Source organism: Didymosphaeria variabile (genome assembly GCF_027946475.1).
Source record: "Didymosphaeria variabile strain IMI 356815 chromosome Unknown scaffold_4, whole genome shotgun sequence".
NCBI classification, from domain to species: domain Eukaryota; kingdom Fungi; phylum Ascomycota; class Dothideomycetes; order Pleosporales; family Didymosphaeriaceae; genus Didymosphaeria; species Didymosphaeria variabile.
The window spans coordinates 1,896,674-1,907,755 of NW_026611623.1; the positions used below are offsets into that span (position 1 = coordinate 1,896,674).

Below are 11,082 nucleotides of genomic sequence, written 5' to 3' on the forward strand. Positions count from 1 at the left end.
CCGCCTCAAAAGCTGAGCACCTCGACCCCAGAATCACCGGATCTCTGTGAAAACCCGAAGAAACCATGAGTACAATCTGCGCCTGCACCTCCTGGTAGTATTCCTTCGTTTTCAGGCACGTGGTGCTCAGCGCAAGAAGCCTGAGTAACCTCACCTGCACGCTAGCAAGGCTTCTCCTTTTGTTACTCTGACGTTTTAGCCAGGCCTCACAAGCCCTAAGCCAGACGACAGCCTGACTGCGGAAAGAGGACCCGTTGGAGTTGTACCGAGGTGTATCGTGCGTAGAGGTGCATAGTGTACACGCCAGTATGGCAAGAATAGTTGCATCCAAGTCCGAATTTAGCTCATGCACTCCATCCCAGTAACTTGCATAAGCGGTCCAAAAGGTCGGAGTATGGAGAATACGGTACGTGGTTTCGAAAGTTGCAAAATACGTTTTCACTACCGCATTCACAGTTTCTCTATCGGGCAGCAGACTGCGTAGGTTTGGTACGGTAAGAACACGGATAGCGGCTTGCTTTGCGTGAGCGCGATCTTCTTGCGCTTTGGAGTCTTGTCGGAGCTTTTGGAGGGTGGAGCCGACGAAGACTTGTTTCATGAAGGGTCGGAGGTCGGGGAACTGTGCGAGCGTTAGTGAGTGGTCTTTCTGGGCTTTCCTTAATGGAGAGGGTATTAAGAAGAGAATGAATATGGGTATAAAGCGTACATGAGCGACGATAGTGATAGGACTAGTCGGCCCATAATAGAACGTGCGATACGCTTTACCCTTAAACAGTCCAACCGAAGCCTCGACATTCCCACCATCACCCAGTTCCAGCTCCTCTTCCCGATCGCCTCCTGCTCCTTCGGAATTATATCTCAGCGACCTCACAGTCTCTTTGAGCTCATGAACCTGTCGTTCCAGATCACCGATCCTGTCATTGGACGCCGCCTCTAGCTCTCTGCCTTCACGCTGTACAGTATGCGATGGAGAGGTGCGAGAACGCTTGGGCGCCTTCTCAGCTTCGCAATGTCCTTCAACAAAGTTGTACGCGCATTTCTCCGGATATCCTCCGCCCGTGCATCGATTGCAAGGCAGCTCACGATCGCACTTGAGTTTGCGGCGACGGCAGTCGTTGCATGACAAAACGGCACGCTGTTTCCGCTTTCGGACTTCCATTGCTATTCGCCGCAGAAAATAAATCTGACAAGGTTGGCTCGCACATATGCATTTGCTCGGAGAAAATTGGGAGCGAGGTGTACTTGAACGTCAGGGAGAAGGCAGGCTAGCCGGGTTAAGAAGGTGTGGCTCGGATATACATGGAATATGTCCGAGTACCATAGAAAGGTATAGTTTTTATCAATCGATCTGATAAGCAATACTTGCAGATCTGCACCAATGATGTGCCCAATCAAGTATTGCTCTTACCTGGAACGAAACAAGCGTAGGCTGCAGGGGAGCGATGGAGTCATGGATCTCGAGGGGACGCGGAGAAAAGCTCGAAGTCGGAGTAAAGTCATGCAATCTCGCGGCTACGCGTATCTCTACAAATCGTAAATGTATATAAACATAGCGGAAGAGCTTTACGCACCATGATTGTACACGAATATTTACCATGGGTTCCCCAGCTGCAGTCCCTGTCGAAACGCCGGACATACCCGAACTCGAAAAGGGAGTTCTCGTGAGAGAAACCAACACCATCGAACAAACAGCGAACCTCATTGTTTCCTGGGATGGCCCATCCGATCCATCGAACCCCTACAACTGGTCCGCCTCCCGCAAATGGGCCACTACCCTCCTAACCTCCCTCGGCGGTCTCGTGACCCTCATGTCCGGTCCAATGCTAGCCCCCGCTCTCGACGCCATCGGTTCTGATCTGCACATTTCCCAAGCAGAAGCCTCCATGGCTCTATCCATCTACATCCTAGCGTTTGCGTTTGGACCGATGGTTCTCGCGCCATGCAGTGAAATTTGCGGGCGGAGGGTGATTTGGATTATTGGGGGAAGCTGGTATGTGCTGTGGAATACGCTGTGTGGGTTGAGTAAGGGAAGGGGGGTTGTTGATTGCCGGGAGGCTGATGGCGGGGTTGGGGGCGAGTGCGGAGTTTGCTGTGAGTATAACCCCGTCCTTGTTGCTGATGCTTGTGGGCTGATAGAATGGAAGGTATCCGGTGCTATCGTAGCAGACTGCTTCAACTCGGATGAGCGAGGGAAGTCAATAGCTGTCAGAAGTTTCCTGCCTCTGCTGGGACCTGCGATAGGTCCCATCGTAGGTGGCGTTATGGTGCAGCAGGTGAGTTGGCGATGGCTGTTCTATACATTGTCTATCTTCGCCGCTCTTCTGGTCATCTTGTTTGCACTGTTCCTGCCCGAGACACACGCACAAACCCTGCTGTCCCGAAAAGCGGCGCGATTGAGGAAGGAGACGGGCAAGTCGTTCTATGCGGAGAAAGACGTATCGAGCATGACGATCGCAGTTCGCTTGAAGATCACTACGCTGCGACCAACAATTATGTTGTGCACACAACCGGTCATCCAGCTCGCAGCATTCTTGATGGGATATCAATTTGGCCTGTTGTACATATTCCATGCGACGTTTGCAAGCATGTGGATCGAGCGGTACGAACAATCGCACACTGCGAGCGGTCTCCATTACTTTGCCATAGTGACAGGTTGCTTAAGTGCCTTGCTCATAGAGTGGTGGGCGATGGATGCAATATGGGCTCGTCTAAAGGCAAGAAACGGAGGGGTCGCGCGGCCAGAGAATCGGGTACCGCTCATGGTACCGGGAACCCTTTTGTTCCCTGTTGGTCTCCTGATATACGGCTGGGCAGCCCAGCAACGGGTGCACTGGATCGTCGTGGACATTGGTAAGACGGCCGCCGATGCGATAGAGGCAGATGTTAACTGTGTCTTTAGGGGCCGTCCTACTTGGATGCGGCTACCTCCTAAGTACCACCGCTGTACAATCCTACGTCATCGAGGCATACCTAGACCACACAGCGTCAGGAGCCGCCGCAGCACAACTTCCCCGAAACGTCTTCGCCTTCGCCTTCCCCATATTCGCCCCGAGCCTTTACGATTCACTTGGATATGGGCTCGGAAACACTACCCTTGCCGGTATTGCGGTCTTGTTCGGAATTCCGGCGCCTTATATCCTATGGCGGTATGGCGAGAGCTTGAGAAAGAGAGGGAAAGCGGTGGAGTAGACGACTAAATGTTGTCTAATCGAAGGAGAATTCAGTGATCGCGCTTGGCGCGTAATAGAACGGACCCATTGGACCGTGATCGTCGTGATCTACGTGGCTCCACAGTCCATATATGCCTCCAGATCGTATACCACTGGGTTGCACTCCTTCCAGTTGCCACTGATCTGCACCAGCGTACCTGTGATTATTAGCGACAAGTGTCAAAGAGATGCACAGGTCGAATCTACCTGATGATGAGCCGCCAGCGCACCTCTCGTCCGCCAGGAGCAAGACATGCCACTCCTCTTACGCCTATCGAGGGTCGCTCGGTCGCTTGTCTGGTAGATGTGCCTTCAAAATACAATTTTGGGAGGTCGTCGCAATATGGCAAGTCAGATTGCAGTCGTTCATCGTTCTTTAGCTCTTCCGAATCATCTATTTCGAGGTCCAAGCGCATCAAATCACCACACGCTTCTTCGTAATTTCCTAGATCCAAAGTATGTTCCAAGTTGTGAGCAAAATTGTAATGAACGAGCGCACGATAGTCCAGAAAGGCGTAAGTGCCCGCCCAAGTGCCCGTGATTCCTGCCCAATCAACGGGAACGGCGGCGTTCATCGGTTGCTTGCAGGGCACGTGGATGTCAAAGCCAGTCGGGTGCAAATGATATGCCTTGAGAGCCGTATCAAAAATACGATGCATCAAGGAGCTAATAGCCTCCACGGACTGCCAATTCACTGCTCCTGAGCCATCTTTCTGGAATGGACCGAAATCGGCGTCCTCGCCTGTGACACTCCAGTCGTACACGATAGCTCTTGCAGCGGCCTTGGACGCAGTCGAGTCTTCTTCCCTCTCGGTAGGACCGTAAATTATCTGAGAACAAGTCAACCAGGGTAAGGGATGTAAAGGAAGCTACGCACATGCAAGCGGCTAGCACACTCAGGCACGACCGCCCCGCGTGTCAACATGGAGCGAGTAATGGGTCGATCGGGGTTCATTTTCGAGTCTCGGGGGACTGATAGCGAAGAAGGATGTCTGCTGAAGTCGTGAATGATGGAGTCAAAGTCCGGTGCGCGCTGCACTAGGCGGTTCAGATACATGATATTCAGAGATACGGGTGAGGCAGTTTCGTCGGTACTTGGGCAAGACGCAGTCTGCTGAATGTCGAGCAGAGCGCCGACGACATTGTCTATCTCGGGAGCGAGCGTGTCCCGGTCCCCTTCCAAGACAAGGTTGTAGGCCTCTGTGCGGCGCACAAGTTCACGGTGCCAGTCCCAAAGCGCCTCGCGGGGCTGATTGTGGGCGCGGGCGGTAGGAACGAGGGCCTCCCAAACATGTTTCGGATGGTCAAAAACGTGCAGGAAGGTCTGCTTCCACAGCAATTGGTTGGTGGGACGGATGAAGTCGTGTGCGCGTCGGCAGGTCGCCCCGAACCTGACGAGCTCCTGTGGGCGGAGAAACGACAGGATGAGCTCCAGCAGCTCGGGAGCAAGCTCGACGACGCTGTCCGGGGCTTTCATGTGCGACATGGCGCGTGGTAAGTGGATGGCTTGGCCGGCGTTGTCGAGCTGATGTAGGCGGGGTGTCACCCGGTCAGATCCGTGGCGTACACGTCTACGTCTACTCAAAGTCGTCCCAGTCGTGCACGTCTATGTCCAAGGGGCGAACGCAATGCAAACCAACACTACCGTCTCTTTGCGATGTACACAGTACACCTCCCAGATGGTGGACCCCGTGCGGGAGGGGGTGGTGTGGGTCGGCGTTGGGAAGCGATCAGCGAGGTTTAGGGCGACAAGGGCCATGGGGAATGCGCAAAACGCCGTACCGCGCGCACATTGCCATGGCCCGCCGCTCGATGCAGCGTAAGCGCGGCGATCTTTGTGGCCAGACCCTGGAAGCCTCCAGGCACGCGTTGTGCACGCTTTGACAGGCACACAGGCAGGGAAAGCCGGCCAATCTGGCATTACGTCACCGAGAGATCGATGATCGTGGACGACGGCGCTTTGCTCGATACAAAACAATCGCGATGCCGCACAGCGCTGGCCCCACGATCCCCTCCTCCCGCTGCCGGCTGAGCATCCTTCCTAGCCTCCACGGCGCCCTGCCCCCGCGCCATGGAGAACCTTGACAAGCTCACCGCCGCGGGCCTGCCAGTATACGATCTGAACCTGGAAAATCTTGACCGCAAGGATTGGTGAGCAACCCGACTACCACCCTGACCTGCGGCATCGGCTCATGAGATATATGCAGGTCGAAGTCGGCGCTCGGCAAGCGCGACACCTGGCCCACGGCCCTCAAAGTCCTCGTCAACTCATGCATCCTCCCGATCCCGCACTGCGCCGCTATCTTCTGGGGCAAGGACCTCTCCATAGTCCACAACCTCGCCTGGGGTAAAGCGCGCGGCGACCTGGACGGCCAGGGTACCCGCGCAGACGAAACGTACTCGGAGGAGGCGCTCTCTGCTCTGCGCGCGGCGGTTCGAGGACGTACGTGCAAGGTAGGTAAGCAAGCAGTGCCATGGCCCGTCGCCTGCGTCCATCCTCTGACCATGACCAGCCTGTAGATTTTTCCTCAAGCATACCCCCGACGCCCGCGAAGAGTCCCAGATCTTGGTGAGCACCATCATCGATGAGAACGGAGAGCGCCAGGGCGTGCTTGCACAGCTGCTTGGAAGCGGATTGGGGGACAAATACTTGGGCTTTTCCAACGTGGACGATCTGGCCTCACAGAAACCACAAAAGAACAAAGACTCTGCCTCGCAGACCAAGGGAGGCAACTCGCATGATTCCGAGGAACGTTCTGCGACCAACAACCTGAACCCAAAAGCTGCAAGGCGAACAAAGGGTTCCGCCTCGCAACAACAAAACTCTCGCGGAGCGCATGATCAGACCGACGCACAGCAGACGCAACTCTTCGCAAAGTTCGCAGAGCTCCTTCCCAATGGCCTTGCCATTCTGGACAAGGAGGCCGAAGCCATCTTCGTTAATGACGGCTTCTTCAAGCTTACCACCAACAAAGGACAGAATGAGTTCCGCGCATGGCCAGAAAGTATCCACCCTCGGGACTACGAACGTGTCATGGGCGCCTATCGCCGGGCTTTTTCCACCCGCGAAGAACTACGCATCGAGTTCCGGTGCGCCGCCGACGCCCAAGGTGAAGAAGGCGAATGGAGGCTATTTCTGTTCCGGCCGTTGAGCGACGACCCTGAGGCCGGCTTCATATGTGCCGTTGTGGATATTACCGAAATCAAACAGGCTGAGATTACCCAAGAAAAGGCGGCTGTCGAGGCCCAGGAGCGGAAACAGCAGCAGGAACGCTTCATTGACATGGTATCCCACGAAATCAGAAACCCGCTGAGCGCTGTTTTACATCTCGCAGAGGAGGTCAAAGAGGTAGCACGCGATATTGGCACCGAGCACAAGGATATTAAACAACAAATCGACGACATTCTGGACGCTGCCGATACCATTCTTCTTTGTGTGTCGCATCAGAATACTCTCGTTGACGACATTTTGTCCTTCTCGAAACTAGATTCCATGATGTTGTCGCTGGTCCCTAGGCAGGTCAAACCAAAATGGGAATTTTCGCGAGCCCTGAAAGTTTTCAACTCAGAATTCAAAGCCAAAGGCATCAAGTTCCACTACGCTATGGACTACTCATATGATGACATGAAAGTCGAAGAAGTCATCGCCGATTGCAACCGGATGAAACAGGTTTTGGTCAATCTCATCACAAACGCCATAAAGTTCACGGCCAGGAAAGACGGCGACCGACAAATAACCGTGTCAATGGGTGCTTCCAATGATCGACCAACGTCCTATCCACCTAATGTAATATTCTTCAGCAAGGACGAAGAGACTTTTCACATTGATTCCACCATGAGTTCAGAGTGGGGCAGCGGGCCTGTCATGTATCTGATGGTCGCAGTCAAAGACACTGGCATTGGTATCAGCAGAGAAGGCCAGGCTAAGCTCTTTGAGAGGTTCAGGTATGACGCTATTACTTCACCCATCCGAGTTGCAAGTGCTGATGCGTCGCCTAGACAAGCTACTCCGAAAACGCAAGAAAAGTACGGAGGCTCTGGCCTGGGACTCTTCATCTCGCGTAAACGTATGGGCGCCGGTCTCCTTCCTTGCCAGCCACTAAGCTAACTGTCGCAGTCTGTCAATTGCACGGTGGGGACATTGGCGTGTCAAGTAGAAGTGGCGAAGGCTCAACTTTCGGTTTCTATTTCAAGGTCCGCCGCCTGACGGGCAGTCCGGGGGAAAGTCGGCCGTCATTAAGTACACGCTCCTCAGAGTCGTCCAACGCACAGCAGCGGTCGCAGACACCGAGACCATCGTACAACCGTGCTGATTCGAACCTCAAGCGAATCAAGGAAACAGAAAAAGATGCGGGTGCTCCAGACGAAGCCAAGAAACACGGGAAACAAGAACCCCAAAGACCACCAATGCGATCCCTCACTAGTAGTGGCGGCATCGACTCAGATGACATGGGAATGAATGAAACGCTGAAGGATCCGCCCACAGAATACCACCCTGAATCGCATCCCAATTCCACGCAAGACGAGCGCTACCAAGAAACCGAGGGCGTAGCCAATAAAATCAAACACCGCCGCTCCTCTTTCACCAGAGACATCGAGGATGGCCTCCCAGATCTTCATCTCGGCGAGACGAAGAGGCAAGAATTACACTCAGCCGATCGCTCTCGATCAGACTCGCAAGACCCATCTGACACCCGCAGCACCCTCCTCTTGGTCGAAGACAATCTCATTAACCAAAAGGTGCTAAGACGGCAGCTGCAGGGCAAGGGCTTCGAGGTAAGCTTCAGACACGGATCCCTTTCTAACATTCAGTCTCCAGGATCCCAATGACACCTTCCAGGTCTTTGTAGCGAATAACGGCCAAGAGGCCATCGACGCTGTCGCCGAACGCGGGCAATATTCTCCCGACGAGGGTGGGCCGAGAAATTTCTTCGACTGCATCCTCATGGATCAGGTAGGGTTTTTTAGCCCCCTCTTTTCTTCTTTACCTCCTTTTATGCTCTGATTAACACCCGCTCAACAGGAAATGCCCATCAAAGACGGCAACGCCGCGACCACGGAGATCCGCAGGCTCCAAGACGAACTCAAGGCGGGATACTCCCCGATTCTCGGTGTGTCAGCCAACGTGCGGGAAGCGCAGACGAAAAGCATGTTCGACGCGGGCATGGACGGTATTATTTCCAAGCCGTTCAAAGTAGAAGATCTTGTGAGCAAGATAAAAAGTTTGCTACCGAAGAGCGGAAAAGGGACTGGGATAAATGAAACGGCGACGAAGAAGAATGAGAACGAGTAGGCAGAGCTGAGGAGAGGGAAAGGGACGGAATATGCATGGATGGCGTTACGGCGCGCATTAGCACGGGCAAGAGAGGGATGCTTTGTACTTGTATCATGAGTTATGGGCTTACTTGCATTTCCGGGCGACGTAGGAGAAAAGCGTTGGACTGGAGGGATACTGGTGGGCATTGCATGCGTTGCAGTATATCCCCTGCTTTGTCATGAATTGATGATAATCCTGCGTTAGTGTTTATCTCTGTGAACTCGGACTTCTGAAGGTTCCAAATGATTTAGCCAGTGTAGTGTGCAAGATTATGACTCTCCATCCGTGTTGGCATGACATGACATGACCAAGGCTAGGTCGAGGCAGCCTGTCGTTGCGCGAAGAAGAGACTGTCCGGCAAGGAGAATGGATTTGACTGAAATCATGACGCCGACCGCTGTTTCACGCGAGACATGCATAATTGGGACTTTCTGATGAGCATGGACAGGTTTTTTCCATTTTATCTGGTCTACAGCCCGATCGCTGGTATATCCCTACGCCACTCAAAACCTTCCTTTTCAAATCTCTTCCCACACCAGTCCGTCTCTCGCACGCTTCCAGACAAATTGTCATTTCTCAAACACCTCATTTCCCTATTTCGCCTCCTTCGGCCTCTCGGGAATCTTGGTCTCGTCCTTGGTGGGCCTCCACTCTTTGACGAACGGCAGGAACTCGGGCTGGCCAGGGATGTATTTCTGCAGCACCTTGGGCACGTTGAAACCCTCGGTCGTCTGGAAGTTCTCGAGCAGGCAGCACAAAGTGCGCTCGGTGGCGGTGAGGGTGCCGTTCAAGGCATGGACGTACTCTTTGCGGGTGGAGGTTTGTTTTTTGACGCCTACAAAGGTTGCGTTAGTGATGGTGTAGGATTAGAAAGCGGAAGGCGTACCATAGCGGATTTCCAGCTCGCGTGTCTGGTAGTCTGTGCAGTTTGAGCACGAGACGAGTTCCTTGTACTCACCGCCGCCGGTGACGGGGAACCAGGCCTCAAGGTCGCGCTTCATTGCGGCGGCGTTGTCTATTTCCCATTAGCGCTAGCATCCATCCCACGAGCCAATTGGTACGTACTCAGCGCGCCGCTCACAATGCCAACAACCTGGTACGACAATCCCAAGCTTTGGTAGAACTCCTCAGACGTCTCAAGCATCTGCTCAAACGCCTCCCAGCTCTTCTCAGGATCTGTGATAAGGAATTGCTCGACCTTCTCGAACTGGTGAATACGGAAAATACCCCAGGCATCCTTGCCATGAGAGCCCGCCTCTTTTCGAAAGTTGGTCGAATATCCCGCATACTTGATCGGCAGATCCGCCGTACCGAGCCACTCCTCCGAATGCAGTGCGGAAATTGGCTGCTCAGATGTAGCAATCAGGTACTTATCCGTCTCCGGTTTGTCCTTGCTCTCGGTGACCTTGTATAGCTCCTCGTCGAAGTCTGAGAGTTGCGCAGTCTTGGCCATCTGGTCGCGCAGCATGAAAAATGGCGGCTGGTTGGGTGTGTAGCCCTTGTTGAAGAGGAACTCGAGGCCGTAGTTGATGAGCGCCATGTTGAGAAAGAGACCATAGCCTATGAGGCAGTATCCGCGGTGGCCGACAATCTTGACGCCGCGCTCCGGGTCGTAGCCGTTGAGCCGTGCGAGTACGCCGTGGTGCGGGATGCCGTTTGCGTTGAATTCGGGCTTCTTGCCGTCGGGCGAGTATGTCTTGAGGATGGCGTTGTTGTCTTCATTGTCGGACACGGGGACGTCCGGGTGTACGTAGTTACCGACGGTCTTGACCTTGATTGTCAGTTTGGCGAGCTTCTCTGCTGCCTCATCCTCCTTTGCAGCCTTTTGCTTCTTCAAATCGGCCATCTCTTTGAGCAGGTCGTCTGCATTCTCCTTGGCCTTCTTCTTCTGTCCCACCTGCTTCTGGAGGCCATTTATGGTGCTGCCGATCTGCGTCGCCGCATATTGTGCTGTTCAGTCCAGTGTCAGCCATGTGCCTCTTCCAATTCCAATTCCACATGTGGTCGTGTGCGACGCTGTCTCTAGGCTGGCAGGGGCGCGTACTCTTCCTGTGATCCTCAAAATCATGTATGATATCGTCCACGATCTCAACGTTCGCGTGTCGCTTGCGCTGCGACTCTCGGATCTTCTCGGGGTTGCCGCCACGTTCGGCGATGAAGTCGTTACTGTTTACCCCTCCATGTCAGTACTTTCCCTCAATACACCTCTTCCAGTCCTCAAAACGACATTTCATGGGGTTCTAGAGGACTCACACGTCCAACATGGTGTAGGAGTTTTGCTAACTCGAGCTGGGAAACCGTTCTGGCGCGTCTATCTAGATTCCCCTCCAGATCTCAAAAGTTCGATGAGTCGGTGTTGACGCATGAGTCAGGGGCGTTCTGCGGGGCAAGTGTGGCGGTGGTGGCAGTGGCGGGTGACAGGCGGTGATTGGTACGAGGTGCGCATCCCGGGTCAACAAAACTCCGAGCAATCTTACTCACAACTTTCCCGCTTCGGCAGGTTGGCCGTAATCATGTGAAAGTGTGGATTGCGGTGGGTCATCGTCATAGCTTCAG

General features: G+C 53.9%; 4 protein-coding genes across 4 annotated transcripts; 2 read left to right on the forward strand and 2 right to left on the reverse strand.

Moving 5' to 3' along the window:
* Positions 1-1,595: 1,595 nt before the first annotated feature.
* On the forward strand, positions 1,596-3,189 carry N0V89_005522 (uncharacterized protein; the record flags this gene model as incomplete). Its single annotated transcript, XM_056214299.1, has 4 exons — positions 1,596-1,915; positions 2,055-2,091; positions 2,145-2,850; positions 2,900-3,189. 4 exons carry the CDS (start codon positions 1,596-1,598, stop codon positions 3,187-3,189), a joined length of 1,353 nt encoding a protein of 450 aa, XP_056071566.1.
* A 15-nt stretch (positions 3,190-3,204) lies between these two features.
* On the reverse strand, positions 3,205-4,695 carry N0V89_005523 (uncharacterized protein; the record flags this gene model as incomplete). The annotated part of the gene is made up of 3 exons (XM_056214300.1): positions 3,205-3,367; positions 3,417-4,039; positions 4,087-4,695. The coding sequence occupies 3 exons, from the start codon at positions 4,693-4,695 to the stop codon at positions 3,205-3,207; spliced, it is 1,395 nt and encodes a 464-aa protein (XP_056071567.1).
* Positions 4,696-5,280: 585 nt separating this feature from the next.
* On the forward strand, positions 5,281-8,502 carry N0V89_005524 (uncharacterized protein; the record flags this gene model as incomplete). Its single annotated transcript, XM_056214301.1, has 7 exons — positions 5,281-5,360; positions 5,417-5,652; positions 5,723-7,154; positions 7,209-7,276; positions 7,465-7,985; positions 8,029-8,163; positions 8,233-8,502. 7 exons carry the CDS (start codon positions 5,281-5,283, stop codon positions 8,500-8,502), a joined length of 2,742 nt encoding a protein of 913 aa, XP_056071568.1.
* A 617-nt stretch (positions 8,503-9,119) lies between these two features.
* On the reverse strand, positions 9,120-10,790 carry SES1 (Cytosolic seryl-tRNA synthetase; the record flags this gene model as incomplete). The annotated part of the gene is made up of 5 exons (XM_056214302.1): positions 9,120-9,361; positions 9,413-9,541; positions 9,592-10,476; positions 10,571-10,692; positions 10,780-10,790. 5 exons carry the CDS (start codon positions 10,788-10,790, stop codon positions 9,120-9,122), a joined length of 1,389 nt encoding a protein of 462 aa, XP_056071569.1.
* Positions 10,791-11,082: the final 292 nt, after the last annotated feature.